The 23,421-nt window shown below is 42.7% G+C and overlaps 2 protein-coding genes across 6 annotated transcripts in view; one reads left to right on the top strand and one right to left on the bottom strand.

Annotated features, from left to right (window-relative positions):
- dmd (dystrophin) overlaps nt 1-17,447 on the top strand; it is a 179,249-nt gene extending 161,802 nt beyond the window's left edge. For 4 of the 5 annotated variants that reach the window (XM_078291034.1, XM_078291033.1, XM_078291035.1 and 1 more), the window contains 9 exons: nt 225-361; nt 1,483-1,521; nt 2,999-3,064; nt 6,655-6,720; nt 10,350-10,508; nt 11,679-11,922; nt 13,370-13,484; nt 13,614-13,703; nt 14,874-17,447. In XM_078291034.1, coding sequence (XP_078147160.1) covers nt 225-361; nt 1,483-1,521; nt 2,999-3,064; nt 6,655-6,720; nt 10,350-10,508; nt 11,679-11,922; nt 13,370-13,484; nt 13,614-13,703; nt 14,874-14,971 — 1,014 coding nt within the window. In that variant the 3' untranslated portion in view covers nt 14,972-17,447. Of the gene's footprint in view, nt 1-224; nt 366-1,482; nt 1,522-2,998; nt 3,065-6,654; nt 6,721-10,349; nt 10,509-11,678; nt 11,923-13,369; nt 13,485-13,613; nt 13,704-14,873 lie in introns of those variants that run through there. The other variant, XM_078291037.1, reaches the window with a different exon arrangement.
- Nucleotides 17,448-18,738: 1,291 nt separating this feature from the next.
- On the bottom strand, nt 18,739-22,200 carry LOC139932027 (adenosine receptor A1-like). Its single transcript, XM_071925689.2, has 4 exons — nt 22,018-22,200; nt 21,399-21,533; nt 20,611-20,795; nt 18,739-19,486 (listed from the first exon to the last, which is right to left on the bottom strand). Exons 1-4 carry the CDS (start codon nt 22,198-22,200, stop codon nt 18,739-18,741), a joined length of 1,251 nt encoding a protein of 416 aa, XP_071781790.2.
- Between the last annotated feature and the right edge of the window lie 1,221 nt (nt 22,201-23,421).

Below are 23,421 nucleotides of genomic sequence, written 5' to 3'. Positions count from 1 at the left end.
TGTGTGTGTGTGTGTGTGTGAGGGAGTGTTTTTGTCCCACACCCATCCAGTGAACAAAGCTGCCTTTGTGCCCCTTTTTTCTCTCCCTCTCTCCCTCTCTCTCACTGTCTCTCTTTCTCTCCCTCCTTTCTTCTTCCCTTTCTCTCGCTTTCTCTTCACCTTCCCCCTACCTCCCTCTCCCTCTCCTCCCTCTCTCTCTCCTCTCTCTCTCTCCCTCTCTCTAGACTACATCAGGGGAGGATGTCAGGGACTTTGCCAAGGTGCTGAAGAATAAGTTCAGGACCAAGCGCTACTTTGCCAAACACCCTCGCATGGGCTACCTGCCCGTCCAGACCATCCTGGAGGGGGACAACATGGAGACGTGAGTCACACACACACACACACAGACACACATGCAAGGGCAAACAAGATAGATTTTATTACAAACTGTGAGAGACACTCCCAGCAGTGTGACCTGAATTAGAGGACGCATGCTCACACTCGGACAACCTCGCAATTACGCAGACACACACTCTTCGATCATACAGACATTTAAAGAAATGCATTTACACTGAAGCATGTACGCACACACACACACACACACACACACACACACACACACACGCATGTATGGCTATGCAGCCAACAGTTTGAAAACACACATTCAGAGGTTTGGATGTGATTCTGTTTGTGCGTTGTTGTTTTTGTGCTTGTGTGTACGTGTGTGTGTGTGTATGTGTGTGTGTATGTGTGTGTGTATGTGTGTGTGTAAGTGTGTATAAAGGATCCAGCTTCCCCTTGTATTTCCTGTGATGTGTGTTTGCTGTTGCGCTCCCTACACAGCATATATTCATTTTCATTTATCCACATCAAGTAGGTTTGATGCTTTATACACTCTGACACACACACACACACACACATAATGCCTACACATGCATGCAGCGATTGTCACACACACACACACATACACATACACATTTTTGCTTTTGGATTAATGTGCCACTGTGAATTGTGTATGTATCCTTCTACACACACACCCTTTATATTCTGTTTGTGAATTGGATATGCTTTTGACATCACTGTCTCGCAGAAAAAATACACGCACCTACACAAGCACCCCTGCACATATACACACACACACACACAAATCTCAGATACATCCTTTAATGCATATGTGTAACAACATGGGTGTTTTAGTGCTTCTGAAATGCTATTTTGTGTTTTCACTGTTTTAATTTTATCTTTATGAACCTTTACTGAACCAAGCAGGTCTCTTAGTAATGAATTCTTATTGGTTTGTTGTTTGTGTGTTTGTGTGTATGTGCGTGTGTGTGTGCGTGCCCGTGCACTATTACCCATATCCTGCCACATTGTCTTGTTCGTGTCGACCCCCTCCCACTTCCCACCCATCCCCTGCTTTTCATACAACAGCTCCCATCATGCTTTGCTGTGTAGTCTCCTCCCACTTCTTGTGTCATCATCTCACGTTTTTTTGTCTTGCAGTCCTGTCACTCTGATCAACTTCTGGCCCGTAGACCATGCGTGAGTACCACACACACACACACACACACACACACACTATTTCTCCTAATCCCATGTACAAAAATTCTCTCGCACACAAAATAACACACACAAGCAAACATACATGCTATTTTTCTCTCACTTTTTTTTAAATTATGTACACAAACTCTCATGCACACACACATAGACACACACACACACTCACTCCCACCCATTTGGTTGTTCACACTCTCATTGTGTAGTGTCATTTTGTTGGTAGTTGTAGTGGCTTTGGAGCTCACAGCCATCTCTGTGTCCTGCTGCTGCTCGACCCCCAGACCGCCCTGCAGATCTGTTATTTAGGACAGGATTCACGCCCATGATTTTAGCTTTAAACACCAAGCCACAAAGCGATCCAGGCCGCTAATCAAAGCCACAACTGTAGCTTAACTTATATCATATCATGGCATAATTATTAAAATGATTGTAGAGTTAAATGATAGCTTTGTTGTATTGTGTGTCCCAGTTCAGGACTTGTATACTTGACTCATAAAAATGTGGGCCTCATTCAAACACACAAAATTTCTGTCTGAGCTAATCCCAGTGGGTAAACTCAATGTATAATTTCACTTTTTAAAGTATTTTTGACCAGTGTTTTTGATCCCAAACCTGAGCAACTTGGCTTAAAAAAAACAACTAGAAAAATCGGCTTAACCTGGTAAAGCAATGACAACAGTCATTAAAAAAAAGACCAACTTTAGGTCACTATCTAAATACTTTTATTTTCACTTCCAATGTTGGCTGTGAATATTAAGATACTACATGGCCGTATGACTTAATCAATGTCAGGTCCACTTCTTAGCAGGATTGGTGTTCAATCACTTATTGGCTTTGCTTGTTTATTTGTGCATATTAAAAAATAGGAATTCCAACAAAAACGATGAAGCACAGTGCTAACAGTATGGTATGCTATAGGTTGGTACATATAATTTAAAGGGATACTTTCACATTTTGAATCAGCCTGTCATTTTCTTGAGCACTAAACCAGTAGGGCAGTTCACCAGTTGGGGTCAAGTCAATGAAAAAGAAACCTAACAGTAACCTAAATAACGGACAAAAGTGTCCTTTTAAAGGGAAGGTTCAGGACTAAAGCACCACTGTGGAAAGTCTTTATGTGTCCTTAGAGACACACGGTGAGTGATGTCAGAATACTGATACTTCCCTTTAAAAACGCTCGGCAGACTAGGTGCGAGATCTTAGCTTCAATGCGTCTTTTGAAGCGAAGGCAAATGTATTCCGAGCCGGGAGTGCGGGGAGCTAGCGGGGAGTTTATTTACAGAGCGTTTCATACCGCCACACATCTGTGCCTTGTACTGTCGCCGCCCTCATAGCTCTACTGTGTATTCATGTGGCATGTGCGTATGTGTGTGTGTGTGCGTTGGGATTAATAAGGCAGTTTTGGGGCGGTTTCATGATCTCTCTCTCTCTCTCTCTCTTTCTTTCCATTTCTCTGTCTCAGGCCGGGATCGTCCCCCCAGCTCTCACACGACGACACACACACTCGGATCGAGCACTACGCCAGCCGGTAATCCCCCACCGAACCATCTGCGTTCAGCGGTGGCTGGTAGTAGCGTAGACTCGCGGTGTTGTGAACGGGACGTGGGAAAGCAACCTGCTTCATGCTCTACTTTTTGAGCTCCCTGCTGCTGTCTTTGGCCCGAAGAGCGGTGCAGCTAATGGTTTCTCTAGAGAGCCCTCCCAGAAGCAGTTTGATTGATGTGATTTGGAATCATAATTTTTGGAGAAAACGTTAAACTACACCTCACTTCCTGCGTTGGGAGGACAGTCTTTCCCCACTGTGCTCGCACAGCCATTAATTCAGATGGGACCAGATGCCCTAATTCTGTGCTGACGCAGTTCTGGGGAACTTAAGGCCAAATCCAACATTGTCTTGTTTATTTGGCGTAATATATCTAAAAGTGGTTGAATTGTTTTGACCATCGTTTAAAAATCACCACAGATACCAATTGTCTTTATACTGAGGCAGATTCTGTGGATGTATGGTTTTTTGTATGGAAAAGGAGGAAATTGAACATCTCTATATAAAGTGACAGATGGACTAAAAGTAATTTGTTTTTTCTTGCCCCGTTCACAATACAGTAAGTCTGTGTTCACAACAAGTCCAAGAAATCTCTCTAAATGCTAACTTGGAAGAAGTGAAACTACCTTTCAGACATGTCATATACAGTCAGTAGTACTTGGATGGCCACCTAAAGTTGGTCTGTTTTTTCATGCTCATTGTTGACATATGCTTTATTATGGAGGCCAATGTAGACAGTAGCTGACAATCTGTTCTTTTGCGTCATACACTTTTAATGTTAAATCCATATTACAATGTAGATGAGTTAACAGCAGAAATGACTCACTTGAGGTCGGTATTCCAGTACTTATGGAATTGGCTGTATATGTCAGTGACTTGAAAGTGATTGATGCACGATTGTTGATAATTTAGAGATGCAGAGATGCCTGACTCTTAGATTTAAACCCTGCATAACGGGCTACCTTGACAAATTGAATCTATTCTTCAGCTTTCCTTAAAAAACATATTAGCACTACAAGGATTTCTCATTGAAACAAATTGCTAATGGTATAAAGTAATACGTGTGCAGCTAACTGTACCATCAGTTCAGATGTGAAATGCTAATGGTGCTAAAAAGGTATTTTTGGTTTGGTGCCAATGAAGAAGCTTTTGCCCCACAAGTGCCTGATGAAGAATAGTAATAGGCTAAACTTGAAAATGTCAAGGTATCCCTTTGAATAGAAACTAAATCTGCACACACTCACGCTAAAGTAATGCATCGACTTTTTGGTGAATAAGCGTTCTGCGGTGAGAGGATCAGCGCTCGTTTCACCTCTGTGTCCAGTATTTAGTCCGAAACGGTGCAAATGCTAATGCTTTTGAAATGCTAAGTTCGCTTGTAGCATCCATTCGTTGACTAAAGACACAAAGTGCTAGCATGCGCGCTTGAAAATCAATACTGGACTCAAAAGAGGTGAAACAGGCACCAATATGCATATACAGTATATCTTACAACGCTCAATCAATCGATCAAAAAGCTTATTTGCCAAAAAGTCTGTGTATTCCTTCGTTTTGCAGTGATCCTAACTGCACAGAGAAAACCGCCGCTGAGGGACAAGAAGCAGTCACATCGATTAATCGATCAATCAGTCAACCGGTTGATCGATCGGTCATTTTATCAGCCAGTCGGCCAGGGCAGTGTTGGCATTCCATAGTGGAGTCGGTGTGAGGTCTGAGCCACGGGCCGAGTGTTTGATCCCTGGGAGAGAGTGTTTGACACCAGTCACTGTTGCCTGGGGCTAACACACACACACACACACACACACACACACACACACACACACACACACTGACGTAGACCCAGATACACATACACACTGACAAATAGATGCTGACATAGACCCGGATACTCACACACACTGACACACGCTGGCACATACGCACACTGACAGACACGCAGCAGACAGACATGCACGCACATGCTGAGTCACACACACACACACACACACACCCCTCTGGCCCTGTCACATCTAGATCTGTTGGATTGTGGATACTATCTGGTAGATTAAAGCGGGGTGGTAGGGTGAAGAAGTAACATAATTAAGCCTTGAGTGAGCGGACGGCTCCCAGGCCAGGAGTTTATCTCTTGTTTCTGTGGTATGCAGCAGCTTATGAGTGCAAATACACCGACCTGGGCAGATGCCAGTCTGCGGCCGAGGCTTACCCCCCATCCATCTGTTTTCACGCTCGGTGCCAAGCAGAGAGCTACTGCCGTCATTTATATTTTTTCTTTTAGGACTCAGATCTTGCCCTATCTGGACGGACGCTCGAACCACCAGGCCACTGATCTGGTGGTGATAGCGGCAGGGCGAGCCTGGATAAAAATCTTTGGCATTTTGCTCGCACCTATTTTATCGTCGTAGATCTACTGGAGAACCGCTGCCAGGGGCTTCGCTTACAGGCTCAGTTTTAATGGACAGACTCTGCTTTCTTAAAGGAGAATTCCACCCTTGGATCCTCTTACACTGTTAGATGTCATCAGTCTTTGATGTTCGGTGCGTTCCAGGAGTTATTTTGTGTGATCAAGTGTTGTAAATGACATTTTTTGGTGTACCCACTTTCCCTCAACACGCCCCTGTCTACTTCTGCTTGAGTTAGTGATTTCCTACGTTTACCAGGATGCCTTTTGTCAACCCCCATAGAACAGACTTGTTGCTTTCAGTCAGAGGTGGGCATATAAAGTGTGAGTGGGTTATAGTGGTATAGCTGCTCCCCTTACTTGAAAGCCTTGTGGCTGCGTTGCATTCTGGTCTATTGAGGCTACTGTCAGTGGAGAAATTGGTCTCTCTGCCTCTTCTACGATGGATTTCTCCCTGTTTGATTGTTGAACGCCGGTGCAAAATGGCGGATTCAGAGGGACTGACCCCAAAACCTGATGTTTACTGTTGATGTTTTAGACAGATTTTAGACAGTTTTAGACCAGTTATCCACAGGAATAAGACAAATACGCCACTAAACACAAAATAGGCCAAGGAACGCAAGGTAGCTGTATTTAGCTACAGCTGTTTTTAACAGTGTTACAGTGTTTTAGGGTGGATTTTTCCTTTTCAAAGGATCAGACCGGTGTTGTTGTTGTTTTAAGTTTGTGCCAATCGTCTGTGTTGCCCCTCTCCTTTCCATTATTCTTGCTGGTGTCTGCACACAGTCAGCGTAGTTGGAGATATCAGGGTTTTTCTCCTTCAGAAGAAGTCATTTGCTGCCATTTGTTTTTGTACAGTATGAAAAAACAGACTTGGAAATTACCTGAGCTAGATAATCCAGCTTCAAATAATTCAAGTTTCTGCTTTATTGTTGTTTAATTGTGCCAGAGTTGAGTGTTTTCATGTCAATGCGCGCATTACGTTACACTTTGCCCACCCAAAGGCGTGTGATAAGATATGACTTGTTCACCTTCACCAAGCTAAATGAAACCCACAGTCCCACAGTCATAGGGGTAAAGTATGAATTGTGTTTTAAGGTGGATTTTCCCTCTATATTCTGGTAATTGCTAGACGTTGGATTTGGGACTGACTGCTCTGTTTCTTCCCCCTCCGCAGGTTAGCAGAAATGGAGAATCGTAATGGCTCTTATCTGAATGACAGTATCTCACCCAATGAGAGCATGTGAGAACCGCTTTTTGTTTGATGTTTTTGTTTGTTTGTTTGTTTGTTTGTTCTACCAACCTGCTCACTCAACGATTGGCTCGCTGTGTGAATTGGCCCCGCCTCCCACAGTTGCACTGGCTGGTTGTGAAATATGTCTTTGAGTGTGTTTTCATGCACACAGTATTCTGGATATGAACTCAGATCCTAGTTAAGGTCTTGTTCTTAATAAGTTTGCATCATCATATCCTACTCACAAATATCCCTGTATACGTGAATAGAATATACTTGATATTACCATGTAATATCAGTATATCCCACATATCATATTCGTGTTTCATGTCATCGGTAATAAGAGCTTATCTGGGTTATTGTAATTGGGATATGATATTGATATGCAGCAACTTGGTAACAAAATACTAGTATCCTGAATAATGAGAGTATTGGTGTGCATGTAAACAGATTCAGTATTTATCCCTCTTCCTACTCCTTGCCATATTTAATGAACAAATTATAGCATATTTATATAATCATATGTTCCTCATCTATTTAAACTTCATTATGACTTTGCATTTGCTTTCCCTTATTTCTAGCCAATATTGTATTCAATATCCACCAAGAAATGTGATAGAAAAAGAAATATTTTGTGCATACAATGTCTTAATCTTCTACGTTCTTTTCCTTCTGTACGTATAAATACAACAGGAAGTCTTGCACAGAACAGAGAGAGAGAGAGAGGGAGAGAGAACAAACACGAACAAATTGGCAGGCGTTTGGGTTGTTGTAACTGATCGGATATAAATCTAACCCAAACAAATCAAAATTAACATCTTGCCCTACTTTTACATTACTCTTCTCCATTTCACTAACCGGCAGAACAACATCTGTGGGTTTCTACAAGAAATCTCAAATGTGAAAGTCTATTGGATAACAATGTTGCCTGCTGAAACTCCTGTAATTCAAATTTTTTATGGAACTCCGATGACATAGACTCATAAATCCAGAAACATATAAATCCAATTTAAGATCGTTTGAACAGCGAACACACTTGCAGTTGTCTGGTCAATGCAAATCATTTGGAGTGTCGGTGTTACTCATCACCTGAAAGTACACAACTTCCAGTGCTTAATTTGTAAATGATGGGTCCCGGAACACCAAGGGGTCGGTGTTCCCGCGAGTCGGTGTGGAGGGAAAAGGTTCCGGAACATATCGAGACAACAAGCGCATTGGAGGCACGGTGGTGCTCAGTGCAGCCATACAGCTTACTGTAGACCTAACAGCCTAATAACAGCCTCATTTTGTCCAAAACGATGGGTTTTTACAAACCTGCCCTTCAAGTAGTGGACTAAAGATATAACTGCGCTGTGCACAACATAAAAATGCACACATAGGCTACTATGAGACATCCTAATCATACATAAACACATCAAGGAAACTGCAATGGCTTCAACCATTTACCAGACAAATTCTGGCTCGAGTAGTTACGCATCAATATTCAACACAAATACTTTCATAGGATATCTATTTTGAACGTAGGAAACAATGTCAGCGAATAATGAAATGACAGCAATAAAACGTGTCATGGTCATGCCATGCAGCTAGAAGTCGGCCTAAATGCGACACTCAGCTGGACCGCGCTGGTTTTGAAATGCCTACAGTGATGTGAGGCTTACAGCCCTTCACTCAACCAATTATATTACCAATTATTTCTGGACACTCAACATAACATGCACAATTGCCCACATATTTAACTGCGGGACTTACAGGTCCGCACTCCAAATAAGTTCTGTTTTCATCTATGCAAATATGAATTTAGATGTTATTGTCCCAGCAGAGAACTGTAACACGTTTACAAACAAAAAAAAACATGCTTACCTTGTCTAATTTTCCAAAAATAGTCCACACAGCGGACATATGGACAGCAAATTCAACTGCCTTTTAGCCATGACGATGTCTGAAGTTTACCATAACACACTCTGCAGAGCAGCTCACTCATGTGACGTGATTACTATGTGCTTGTTGCTACTTTCTAATATCGTCTAATATCGTCTTATGGAAATGAGCCAATTCGTTTTTTGGAAGGGAGTGGAAAGAATGGCAGACAAGACAAAAAAAAAAAAAAAAAAAACTTTCAGAGGTGCCGGGTCCACACAAATAAGTACCGGAATGCAGGTAGTCTAAAACCGCGAGGTATTAATTAAGCACTGACAACTTCTACTGTCTTCTTCAGTGAATATATACAACCTTCAAGATTAACATGTAGAAAAGTATATATGAAAATACTGCTAAACTGAAAACTTCAAATGGAGTTACGAACTTCTTATTCTTAAGGACCCACCAAACTCATTTAAAACACAAAACCAACAGGTGAATTCTTATTTTCTTATTTACTGTGCTGTTTTTCCCCAAAGTCTTGTTGCTAAAATGGCCTTCGTCCCACAGACACACAGCCGGTCTGGGTGCTGGCTGGTGACTTTGCTGCCAGCCTCTCTTGGTGCCTGTTACCACTTCGTACCATTTCACAGTCTGGTGACAGCAGAAACGCTCACATACTGTATGTAAATGTCAAAATAGCTAACATCATGACAGGGTAACATAAGTACATAATAGATGCTTAGCTTCGGTCCGTCAACAACCTAAAAATACATATTCTGGATGTGAATCTACAAACATGGAAACTTTAGCCCTGCCTCTCTGTGTGTATCTACTGATTAACAAGAGACACAGAATGATTGAATGAACTCTTTCTGCTGCGTTCCGCTCATCTCCATTGGTGGCCGCCATAAAATTTGAACGTTATGGAAATGAGTTGGAGAAAGTTAGAGGGCCCAACACAACTGCTACTGGAGCTTTGAGATAGACACAGAGAGTCAGAATCTGTTTAATTTGTCAAGTATAACGGCTGCACAATGAGTTTGACCTGGTAAAATGAGCATAAACATACTGCAAGTAAAAATTCAAAGCCAAGGAATTGTTCCAGTGTAACAGCACTGACATAACTGGTAACAGTTGGTGCGCAAAATGCAGATAGGTTGATAAACAGAAAAAGATGTGCAAAATGCAACTAGGGGCCATTTTGAGCCAGGGCTGCATGAGTAAAACACACCAGCGGGCTACACACTCTTCCCATAATGAGTTTTACTTTCATATCCACGATCATTTTAAAGGGGATTTGTGTGTTTTCAAACGGCGGATCTCTGGAAGTGTTCTGAATGGAAGATTGCTTTAGCTGGGAGCAGCACAGTGAGCGCAGCAGCATCCAAATACCTGGCCTAATTAAAATCCTCCCAAATACCCCGGGCCGCGCGTGTGATTGGTCAAAGTTGGCAGAGCGTGGCCAATTGAATTATCCCAAAATTCAGCCCTCCAAAAGAAGGTTTGGGACAAATGCGTTTGAAAGAACAAGACAACCCCCGCTCCTCTCTCTGCCTCTGTTGTGTTTTAGATTAGAACTGTCAGACTCTTCTTTTGTGGTGCAATGTTGGTTCAATATTGCTGTCTCATTCACAAGCTGATTTTGTTTTTCTCTGTTCTCTGCGTGGGCGTGTGTGTGTGTGTGTGTGTGTGTGTGTGTGTGTGTGCATATACGCATCTCCATTTCTGTGACTGTGTGCGCGCGCGCGTGTGTGTGTGTGCGTGTGTGTTTGCAGCGATGACGAGCACATGTTGATCCAGCACTACTGCCAGTCTCTGAACCAAGGCTCTCCTCTCAGCCAGCCCCGCAGCCCCGCCCAGATCCTCATCTCCATGGAAACGGAGGAGAAGGGAGAGCTGGAGAGGGTCCTCAACGACCTGGAGCTGGAGAACAGGCCAGTGGACGGACACACACACACACACACACACAGACACAGAGAAGTTTCTATTATTATACTTGGGAGGATCTTCTATTGGCTACGTTCATTTCCTAACCCCAAAACATTAACACTCATCAATGCATGACTGAATTGCCAGCTTGTCCTCACTTCACCCAAGAAACAGAGTCTGCAAGTCTTGAAAAAGTCATAAAGTCTCGTACATTATATTATCTAACCTCAAGGTCTTAAAGGTCTTGAGTTTACAGTTAAATACAGCATTTTAAGTCTATTTACATTCAGTTTTAGAGGTCTGAAAAATGTTTTTCCAGTGAAAATTCAGCCCAGTCCCGCAGACCTTCATACCAATAGTGTTACAGTTGTTTTAATTTATTTATGTTTATTCCAAGTGCAAAGTTGTTCTCATATTGAATTCTAACAGGGTTTAAAAAGGTCTTAAAAAGTCTTAAATTTAACTTGATGAAACTTGCAGACACCCCACAGAAATCTTCACTTTGTACGTGCAGCCTAGTCCCAGTATCCTCCCCCCTGTCATGTACTGCATCAGTAACGTCCTGGAAGATAAACTCACAAAGACTGTGAGCCTTGTGACAGGAAGCTTCAATTATTAAGTTTGGAAATGTGTGTAGAAGCCACAGCAGTAATGTGGATCGCACATTTGCACCGTGTGTGTGTGTGTGTGTGTTATTGCTCTATAAACCTGTAAAACTGTCAACTACAAACATCTGTAAATCTATCAATAGCCAACATAGCGAGAACTCTTTAGCCAATAGAAACTCTTTATTAGTATGACAAGAATGCTCTATGACTCCTTTAACTCCATAATTTTTTTTATTTTTTATTTTTATTTTGATGAAGTCAGGGGAATTATATCATCACTTTCTGTGCCTTCGTTTGTTCGTTCCACTGATGGGAATTTGTTGAAACTCGGGAATGATGCATCTCATCACCGCGTTCTTAAAACCGCACTGACTGGCCTAGAGCGTGACTGCATCACGTTTCCTATTGCCTTGTTTTATTTATATCTTACTCTTTGTTGCTGCAGCGCCCCAGCTTCCCCTCCACGATCAATAAAGTTCACCTCATCTCTCGAGCAGTAGGGGCTTCGTATTTTCCCGTCGGCACGATAAACTCACCGGTTCGCCGTCCCCGTCTCGCTCTCCGCAGGAAGCTGCAGGCCGAGTACGACCGTCTGAAGAAGGCGCACGACCGGAAGGGCCTGTCCCCGCTGCCGTCGCCCCCGGAGATGCTGCCCGTGTCGCCGCAGAGCCCGCGCGACGCCGAGCTCATCGCCGAGGCCAAGCTGCTACGGCAACACAAAGGCCGCCTGGAGGCCCGCATGCAGATACTGGAGGATCACAACAAACAGCTGGAGTCCCAACTGCACCGGCTCAGACAGCTACTGGAGCAGGTACACACTGAGACACACACACTACACACACACACACACACACAGACACACACACAACTGCACAGGCTGAGACCGTTACTGGAGCAGGTACACACTGAGACACACACACTACACACACACAGATACACACACAGCTGCACAGGCTGAGACCGCTACTGGACCAGGTACACACTGAGACACACACACTACACACCTAGCTGCACAGGCTGAGACCGCTACTGGACCAGGTACACACTGATACACACAAGCTTATACAGATACACACAAACACATTATCACACATTCACACATTCAATCAGAAACAGTGCCAGTCCCATTGGTTGTATATGTAAAGATGATGAAAAGGTCGTTGTATAGTCTTAATATTTAGCCAAATCAGACAAATATATGGCAGTATTTGGTCCAACTGTCATGACAAATATCCATATAAGAGCTATTTTAAAACCATTACAGATAGTGGGAATAGGACTGGGAGAAAACCTGAATCACAACAGATAAACAAAATGGGAAAGAAAAAATATGCCAGCTAGTGGATTTCCATCCAAGCGATGTTTAGATTGACAGTGAACCAGATTTAAATATGTATTTTGTTTGTTTTTTGTTGGCTTGTCATATATAAGCTATGCCTACTTAGTCGACTGTGTCTGCTGTCAACAGACTGTAAAATGGTAGGAAGTGTTGTCTTTGTTAGCTGTAAATGGGGCGGCTGTAGCCTGGAGCTCAGTAAACAGAGTTCCCACAGGCCCGGAAAATCCTTGAAAGACTGTGTATATTTGAGACAATAAAATAAGGCTTTAAAAGTTTTTGGAAATTAATGGATGGCCTTTAAAGTACTTGATTTGTTTTTTAGGGTTTTTTTTATGTAGCACCCAAATTCATCACTATGCTTCACCTTTCTCCAGGTGAACCTTGTCATGGAGAGGAAAACCCTGTCATGGAGATTTGTGTTGATACAGCAGCAGTTTGAAAATTAACGATTTTTACCAGGATTTCTTGACTTTGAATTTGACTTTGAAAGCCATTGAATTTGATGTGCAAGTGAGTGTAGGAACCCCTGAGTAAAGCTGCTTCAAAGCCCCATGAGTGGCTGGGAAAGTGAACGAGAAATGCTCTCCCCTCCCTCGACGTTTGCTGTCGCACTTAACCTGGTGGTGGAGCAATAATTCAGCAATTCAGCTGTAAATAAAGGTTAAAAAAGAGTCTTGATGGACTGTGTTGATCTACAGTTCCCACAAGCCTACATACAATGCAAAGTAAAGCAGTGCTTCCTCCACATTGTGTAGTTGCCAATAATAGCTGACACTGAGTATCTGGCCAGCTCCTTGGTCCTACACACACACACACACTTTCCTTTTGACTTCTAATTCAGCTCAGACTATGTGGCATGTCTGCCTCATTTTGTAGTGTATCTAACGTGTGTGTGTGTGTGTGTGTGTGTGTGTCTCAGACGGACTCCAAGGTGAACGGTACGGCCCTGTCCTCTCCCTCCACCTCCTCTCAGCGCTCCGACTCCTCTCTCCCTCTGCTCCGCGTGGCCGCCAGCCAGACTACTGATACAATGGGTGAGAACGCATACGCACACACACACACACACACATACACACCATACACACTTAAATCCTTTCATTTCCATCCTTAAATACGCACACACTCACACCTCTTTAACGCGGCTCCCTCCCTTCCTGTTCCAGGCGATGATGAGCTGTCCAGCCCTTCCCAAGATGCATCTGGGCTGGAAGAAGTGATGGAACAGCTCAACAACTCCTTCCCTCATAGCCAGGGTACGGAGAGCGCACACACACACACACACACACACACACACACGTTCATTATACAGGGCACATGCATATTGCACAACAAAATGCATATTTTGTTTTTAAAGAAACCCTTTCTTTTACAAATTGATTTCAGGCATCACAATAAAAATTTTAACTTTGTAGAAAGTATATAAATCATTTTGGAATGAAACCCTTCAGTAAGGCTTTCCTTAAGGCTTTCATCTGTGAAGTAATATGAAGGTAGTCATATTGGGAATCCATCATAAATATATGCCTTAAGTAAAGCGTTACCAGTTACCTGCCCCTTCAAACTTCTTTCTTCTTCTCCATCTGTTAACGGTGCAAGGCTGATTTTTCCCTCTCTTTCCCTCCCTCGTCTTCTTTCCTTTCTTTCCTCCTTTTCTCCGTGAGCCAGGAGGGAGAAGGGGACACCCATGAGAGGTCAGTGGCTCCTCTCTTTCTCTCTCTCTGCCCTCCCTCTCCCTTTCTCTTCCACACCTCTCAGAGTATTTCCACTGCATTAAGTACCATGCCATACCTGTACTGGGCCTATGGTGCTGTATGTTAGCGTATCCTTTGGTTATCAGCTGGAATATGAAGTCGTGGTCCTTTTGGTGCAGGAGAAGAATGCAACAGTGACATTAACAGTTCGATGTGCAGAATTATGTTTATTTCTGAGACACAAATCCTTCTAGAAATGACATTGGCTTGCTAGAAGATTTTTGTATTGCAGTGTATTGAATTTCCATATATCGTCCCATCCCTACACTTCATGCAGTGGGGAAAACCAAACATCTGTCCTCCCTCCCAATTCAGTTTTTTTACTTCTTTCCCTTTTCTGTCTTCTGTCACTCTACTGCTCTTGATTTTCCTCACAGTAGGAAGTAGATTTTGTCTGGTAGAGCTACTTTAGCCTGTGTTGAGTGTGTATGTAACCTGTCTTTGTATGTATGTAGGTACAAGTCTATTATCACTGGAGTGTGTGTGTGTGTGTGTGTCGTGGCTGTGTTTTCCTGTATATAGCAACGGTACAAGCCTATTATTACCAGTGTGTGTCTGTCTGCCTGTCTGTGTTTATGTACGTAGGTGTGAATCTATTACTGTTGGTGTGTGTGTGTGCGTGTGTGTGTGTGTGTGTGTGTCTAACCCCCTCTCTCCCTCTCCTCTCTGCAGGTCCCAGCGTCGGCAGTTTGTTCCACATGGCCGACGATCTGGGCCGCGCCATGGAGTCTCTGGTCAGCGTGATGACAGACGAGCAGAGCGCCGAATAGCACGAGGCACCTGCCCCTCTGACCCCGCCCCAAGCCCCGCCCCCTGCCCCTCCCTCCCTCCCTGCCTACCTATCGCATGCTTTTATAGTCAAAACAACTGGATTGGAAACACAGTTTACAAAGAGAATATATAACGTCTATTTTTGTGAAGGATCGCGGTTACAGCAATGACGAGTAAAAACAAAACGAAAAAAAATATAACTTGTAGATTTCAGTAGTTTCTTAAAAAGTCCTGAAGTTGTTTTATTATTAACAGAGGCTGGTTTTTAAACTTCTATGCAATTGTATAAAAAAAAAAGAGTGGGGGAAAAAACAAAGAAAGATGAGATACAAATAAGTGTGTTCGACGTGATCGTATATTTGCCATCTCTTTGTAATTGGGGGAAAAAATAACGCATTTCAGACATTTGTATCGAAAAAGAATGATTGTAATCATAAGGGTGCTTTCTAAGAGGAAAATGTCTTTCTATAACAAAGTACACTACTGTCAAGGCAATGCAGGCATCCTGGATCTTTACAGTATGTTGTCTGTGAGACTGTGTGTGTGTGTGATTTTGTGTGTGTGTGTGTGTGTATGTGTGTGTGGTGGTGCCTAATTTCCACGTTACATTACAGCTTTTTTTTTGCTTTGGTTGACAAACCTCATGTTATATTTGAATTACTCATTTATCTACTCATCCGTCCATCTATCCACCTGTCCATCCATCCATCCATCTGTTCATCTGTCCATCTTCCCCTTTAATAATATCTCTCTGGCTACAGTTTTTAACCCTTTATTTGTTTTCAACACAAAGTGCTATGTGCATAAGCGGACGTTGTAAAAGGCCCGATTCAGAACTGACACAAGTCGCTTTAAAGCTAATACACATTTTGGGAAAGTAACCTTTGGCAGGTAATTGCGCTAGTTGCCCTAATTGCCCTTTTCTAAAAACCAAACTAGATAAATGGTAAAATAGTGAAAACAGCAGACGATAAATTAATTGAATAAGCAAACGATAAACCAGCTGTTGGGGCTACTGGATGAAAAAGTGAGTTTCCTTCCCTGATAACTCAACTAAATTCAAAGTCCTGTAGTGCAGTTTTTTATTTCTCTGCTGGAGTCGTCGTCTGATGGGCTGAATCTGACTTAATGATAAATGTTACAGTATAAAAGAAATCATTGCCTCTGGTGGACATTTCTTTGCCATATATTGGTCTAACTCTAATAGTGTGGATTAGCGAGCCTTCTTAATTCATCATACAGCTTGGAGGTATTTCAGTGGTGAAAAACATCCAAACTTTAAGAAAGCCAGTATCGTGTTGAGAATCAGCATTCATCCCCAGTTCTGCATCGGGCCTTAAAAGTTCATCTCATCGATATGACCTTGCACCGGTTCAGAAATGTTGGAATAATTTTACTGGAGCGCAGTGCGGTGAATCAAAACACTCGATGAGAAAAGAACAAAACCTCTTGCTTATGGCTCTGGCACAGATCTTCAGTTTAATGTAATCAGTAGGAACCTTCCTGAGTCTGTTTCTGTCGTCGGGGCCCTTTGAGTACAAACAGTATGTAATAGTATATAAGTTAACAACCTCTCCCTGTCAAGAGTACTGTAAGAGGAGCTTAGAAGTTAAAGAATGTGATTTTAATTTGAACCCGAGCACTACAGTGTTACAAGGCTGCTAGCGTGAACCTTGAGATTTATTTTTCTTCGTTTTGAACAAAGATTACAATTTTAAGAGAAATATTTGAGTTCTAGGAAGCCCGGTAATGCAAGCTCTACCTCGTTTGAACTATCCAAGTCCCATTTGGAGGCAATTTCTCTACTGTACTCTATCCCATAATCCTCACAGATTGTTTTAATTCTCTTTTATTAATGGGTTTTTGATTGATTAGTGTCAGATTTCCTAATTGCTCCATACATGTTCTCTCCATACAGAGGTCCTGCTGTAGGAGCCTCAGATCTGAATGTTCAGATGCATACACTGCATTTCTCATCTCTCTGTCAGAGATTTTATATAACCAAGTATAAAAGTGATCATTTTACACAAATCTGAATCAGCGTGCACTACTGTCATACCTGGAACATACTAGATATTTGTTTTGTGTGTGTGGAGGATGCATTCATTCTAGCGGTGTGTTACATTTTGCGTTTGTCTTTGGTTAAACGGTATTTTGTTTTGTGCTGTGTGAGGTGTTCTGATATTAGCGCGTGTGACTAAATAAAACCCATCATTATTTAATGTGTAACCACTCGGAGAAGGTGTCCGCCGCGATGAGCGTAGTCACATCGCGGCATTATACACACGTGTGTTTTGGCAACATATTCTTGCAGCATGATCCAAGAGATTTTTGTTTTGATCCATACACTGAATTTGATTGATTTTTAATTTCTTAACTTTTGTGTTTCATTCTCCCATCATTTTTCCAATAACGCGTCGATACTTCACAACATATCAGATTCCACCAAATATATGCCTTACTACTGTATTATAAAATGCTTTACTGTATATCAATAAAGCACGCAGTTATGTTGAATTGACTTGACTCTTTGATTGCTTCCTGATTTGCTTCAGTGCTGAATTTCCATCAGAATTAGAAAACTCTTAATTGCAAAGTACAATAACTGTGCGGATAGATTTATTTTTGGTGAAATTGGTGCAGAAACATATTCCTTCATTTCCAGTAGAGTTTCACAGTACATATTTACACACATGGCCTCAAATAGAGTGCAAAGGGACAGTGCAAGACATGCAGTACTTAAGCTGTGTGCATTTGAACTGTTTATACAGTGTATTTGCAGCTTATTGCAACTCAAGTCATTTATTCAACTTTTATTTAGACAAGGCGAACAAACAGAGCAAACTAATTTACATATGTGCAAAGTAAACATATGCATACATATATACTGTATATACATGTGAATGTATAAAATGCAACATCATTAAAAGAAGACATTATAGAACAATACATTGTATTATTACATTTTTAAACTTTTTTTTAAATGGAGGAAGAAAATATTTGCATGGAAACTCATGAAAACTCTCCAAGAAACCAGTGAATCCAGTAAGTCTCATGAATGCTTTCATCACCATTATTTCAGTGCCAATGACTGATTGTTCAGTTGTCAGCAACAGTTTTCAATCATTTTCTGTACAATATTTTCAAATTTTTCGATAAAATGAAGATTCTTCCTGTAGGATTTGTTCATTAATATACATATATATATATATACATCCAAATTAACAGACAGCTAAAGGTAAGGATTACATGATAAATTACATATACTTCTAAAAAAACGTAGCCATCCCTTTAGGATCAAATCTGTTTGTTAGTTACGACGAAGCCACAGGATAATAAATAGGTTTAGTCTGGCTTTATGATGTGTAATCATTACTGTCTTTGTAGAAAACATGAAAGGTTATGCGCATGGCTTACTGGAATGAGTCTGAAAAGCTACTGTATGTACAAGCAGGTTCCCTATAGTGACACAAATCTGATGCCACAATCTCTTTATACAGTTTGGTTTAGGCAACAAACACAAGTGTAGTTTAGCTTAAGGCTAGGATCAGAGAAAGGGTTTCTTTGGATATGCTGAGTTGGGATAAGGCAAAAACAACCGCTGGCTAAAGGTTAAGATTCAGGAAAGAATATATCAGCTCTTGGTATGCTCTTAGTTGTCAGAATGAAATTTCCTTGACGTGGAGCTTGAGTTTAGCTCTTTGGGTAATCTTCAGTTTTGGTCGTAATTTCAGTAAAGTGCTTTTGTAGAACTAATTTTTGCCCTCTACTGGCGTTTGGGCCTGATGCTCCGTGGACACATCACCATGAGCGTGTGCCTGAACGACCTCATCCTGTAGGCGTAAAGGAGCGGGTTGAGGGCCGAGTTGGCATGGGAAAGCAAAATGGCCCCCAGGGTGAGCGACATGGGCACGGGGCATTTGGGGCAGAGCAGCAGGACGCAGTTGATGCAGTGGATGGGAATCCAGCACACCATGAAGAGGAACAGGACCAGGAAGAGAGAGGTGGCCTTGCGGATCTCCTGGCGGGTGCGGGGTTTGGCCTCATCAGACGGTCCTGGACGGGCATCGACAGACCTGGGGCTGGAGCTACCGGAGCCGGCTGACCCAGTCCTGAACCCTGGCTTTGTAAAAACAGCCGCAATGCCAGACTCAACTGCTTCCCCAGTCCCATTTGAAGCCCCAACCTCAGCCCCAGATGCGCCTGCCCCATTTAAAATCCCTTCTTCAGTCTTGCATTTTCTCTCTTTGGCTTCTCCACCAGTTCCTGTTCCTATCCCCAGGTCGGTCCTCCCTCCTGCGGCCCCCTCAGTGGCTGAACACTGGGTCACGGTGTCCTCCATCCCAGTCCCTGCGGTTCCCCTGGCCACGGTGATGCGTCTGAGCTGGCGGCGAATGGTGAGGAAGATGTGGCCGTAGATGATGAACATGGCCGCCAGCGGTACCAGCAGGCAGCAGAAGAAGTTGAAGTAAACCATGTAGGTCATGTCCACCACGCAGGTGAAGATGCAGTACCTGGAGGGACAGGGGGAGGCCTGATGAGGGGCGAGGTGCCGTCATGGCGGTTTTTCCTTCTATCCTTCTGTTTGTTTTCTTCTTCTATTCTTCGATTTGTTTCATTACGTTCGTTCGTCCCATGGTCCATCATTCCTGCATCCATGCCATTTTCCTGCCTTCTTCCCCTTCATTCATTCATTCATTCATTCATTATCTAGCCATGAAATTTCCCTGCCTCCTTCCCCTTCCTTCATTCATTCATTCATTCATTCATTCATTCATTCACAGTCATCCATCCATTCATGCATCCATCCACATCATCTTCTTCCCCTTCATTGATTCATTGATTCATTCCTTGATTCATGCATTCATCCATCTATCCAATTTCCTTGCCTTCTTCCCATTCATTCATTCATCCATTCATCCATTCATGCTGTTTCAATGCCTTCTTCCAATTCATTCATTCATTCATTCATTCATCATCTAGCCATGCAATTTCCCTGCCTCCTTCCCCTTCATTCATTCATTCATTCATTCATTCATTCATTCATTCACAGTCATCCATCCATTCATGCATCCATCCACATCATCTTCTTCCCTTTCATTGATTCATTGATTCATTCATTGATTCATGCATTCATCCATCTATCCAATTTCCTTGCCTTCTTCCCATTCATTCATTCATTCATTCATTCATCCATTCATCCATTCATGCTGTTTCAATGCTTTCTTCCAATTAATTAATTAATTAATTCATTCATTCATTCATTCATTCATTCATTCATTCGTCTTCTCATTCATTTATCCATTCATCCATTCATGCTGTTTCAATGCTTTCTTCCAATTAATTAATTAATTCATTCATTCATTCATTCATTCATTCGTCTTCTCATTAATTCATCCATTCATCCATTCATCCATTCATGCTGTTTCAATGCTTTCTTCCAATTAATTAATTAATTCATTCATTCATTCATTCATTCGTCTTCTCATTCATTCATTCATTCAGTCAGAGATCCATCCATTCATCCATCCATCCCTGCAATTTCCCTGCCATCTTCCCATTCTTTCATCCATTCACTCTGTCACTCATTCACCCATTCATCAAAAACCCCCACCCCATCCTCCCGGCCTTTACTTACTCAGAGTCTCCTGGTTGCTTGTGCCAGCGCATGAGCGGCACGGTTCCGGAGATCAGAGCCAGGCTCCAGGTGAACAGCAGGGCCAGCCGGGCGTTCCTGGGGCTCACGATGCGCTGGTGCTGGAAGGGCAGCAGGATCGCCACGTAGCGCTCCGCCGCCACCGCCAGCAGGCTCAGGATGGAGCTCTGGGAGAGAGGAGGAGGCTTAGAAACACACAGCATCAAGCAACATGAGACTGTTCACAGTGTCAGCGGCTCCCAGAGGAACTTTAAAGCTGCTCTGTGTGGCGTTTTTAAACATCTACATCATTGTCAAGTTAATTGTGATATCTTGGTATAATTATTGTAAACAAATAAGACCATTTGGTAGCCTCTCACACCAGTGGTACTGTGCTAGTTTTTCCTCAAAATTAAGACTGCATTTCCCATAAACCCTGTTGCTTTCTGTCACAAAGAGCATCTTTGCTTCTTCAGCCAAAGGTTTTCCATTTGGCTTCACTGAGGAGGATCAACATGTTGGAAGTGATTTTTCCATCTGCCTTTCAGTCCTTCCACCATCTGTCATTGTCTGAAACTCTGAAAGCTTTAACTCTGGAAGAACAGCGCCCTCTTCCTGTTTTGTGCCATAAAGCAATCCAGCAGATTTCACCCAACATCCGACCCTGTGGCTCATAATGTAAAATGCAGAGTAGAGGTCGGTAGAGGCTGCAAACTTCTTGTCGATGGTCTCGTTTGTTTACGGTAATACTAATGTGGAATAGTCAAAAATGAAGAATAGTCAAATCCTACCTGCGTCAGCACCATCAGCACGCTGACCAGCACCAGGCAGAGCGGCATGTTGTAGAGCGGACGACCCAGGTTCGTCAGCACAGCACAGGGAATGGCCAGCAAGCCCACCAGGATGTCTGCTACCGCCAGCGATACCTTCACACACACACACACACACACACACACGCATACAAAACAGTATAGAGATTTTACTCCTTGGGGTACAGTGTACGTTTTTCAAGGATTTAACTGGGAATAAAACATCATGAATTACAAAATCATCTTGTTCATGGAGTTTTCCTTTTGTAAAGCAACCTTACAAAAGAAAAGAAAATTGCACAATACTGCAGGTTGATTAGAGATAGAGATAGAGGTAGAGTAAAAACCAGGTTAATTTTGGTAGATAAGGAAACACAAAATTGTAACCCTAATTCTAATTCCCTAAAAGAAGTGATTTCTCATGTGAGGACCAGCAAGTAGTGTCCCAAGTGGGGAATTTGTATTAGTTTTTGGAAGTGATAAAAATGAATTTACAAGAAAGCACACATGTATGTTAACAAGAATCCCAATTTTTCAGCCAGGGATGACAGGTTTGACACTTTGTGCTCGAATAAAGCCGTGGCCCTCCTCCGCTCCTCACCAGGAAGTAGTTGGTGACGGTGCGGAGCTTTCTGTTCCGGGACACGGCCAGGCAAACCAGGAGGTTGCCTGTGATGGCTAGCAGGGCGATGAGGAACTCGGCGGCGATGTAGGCCAGTTTAAGGTGGGGTTGGTATCCCTGAGGCATGATGGACGCCAGACAGCCGCCGCGAGTCGCATTCATCATGAGAGAGAGATGTGGTTTCCACAGGCATGGAAAACCTGGACAAAGGCATGGGATTTGAAAATGGTGTTAGGCTAGACTCAGGCTAGTAATGGGAAATGATACAGATCCAAAAGGTTTTGGAAATATCATGGAAATTTGTTCAGATTTGTTTCCTCATTACATAAGTTCATAGTGAGAATAGCAGCCACAAGAAGACCTAGGACACTGAAATGAACTATTATAAAAAAAAAATTGCACCAGTTGAACACAGACACTGACAAATTGAAGCTTATTCAAGTCACTCTGGATGGTAACATCAGCTAAAATATAATGTAAAACATGGAATATTCATGGAAAAGTCATGGATTGTAATCAACAAAAATGTGCAAGAATCCTGGAAGGATTGTGGAAGGACACGCTGACACTGGAGAGGAGAGAGGGAGGGAGGGACGGCTGGATGGAGAGACAGAAAGAGAAAGAAAATCATGGGCTAATGCTTGGGAGAGCCATTAACCCCACAGTTTCTCATTCTTGGAACCCCCTGGAATGTGGAAAAACGGTTGTCTTTTTCTCTCAGGAGCCTGTAAGCGACGGCAGAACCTCAGTCAGGAGGAGAGAAAAAAGATGATTGAAAGAGTGTGTGTGTTAGTTCTTCGGGGGAAAGCCATCCACTCTGCTTTGGTTCTCTGACAGAAAAGGAAATCATGTGTTAGTGCTGGGCAAGTCTTCTACTTTGAAAGAGAATGGAAAGAGAGCTTTTCAACAATCAAAGCCAATTACGCAGATTGAATTGAACTGAATTGGAGGACAGAGATATGGAAGGGGAGAGGAATATAGGCTGAATGGTTGTTCTGTGGCCTTTGTGCTGACCAACTGAGCGGGGAAAATGTGTTCCTGATAAGGCACAAAAACAATGTCACACGCGTATACAAAAACACACCAGTGTGCACAGAACCAGCGTCCACTATTTACCCTCGCTGATAGGGATTCATACCCACTGCCTGTTGCTCTGCACAAATGTAAATAGGCTCAGCGTGTGAACCTGCAGGGACACAAAGAAACTGAGAAATCAGCAGCATCAATCGGAAACAATGACGAGAGAAATCATGCACATCCCAATCTATAATCAGCCGCCAAACAGAACGCAAAGCTCAGAGCAAAAGTAGGATCTGCACACTGCAAGTTGCTGCAAAGGTGTAAGAATTTATTAGCAGCTTTAATGTGATGTTTTGAGCTTCT

This window comes from Centroberyx gerrardi, chromosome 21 (genome assembly GCF_048128805.1).
Source record: "Centroberyx gerrardi isolate f3 chromosome 21, fCenGer3.hap1.cur.20231027, whole genome shotgun sequence".
In the NCBI taxonomy this organism is placed as follows: domain Eukaryota; kingdom Metazoa; phylum Chordata; class Actinopteri; order Beryciformes; family Berycidae; genus Centroberyx; species Centroberyx gerrardi.
This window is presented reverse-complemented; position numbering and strand designations above follow the sequence as displayed.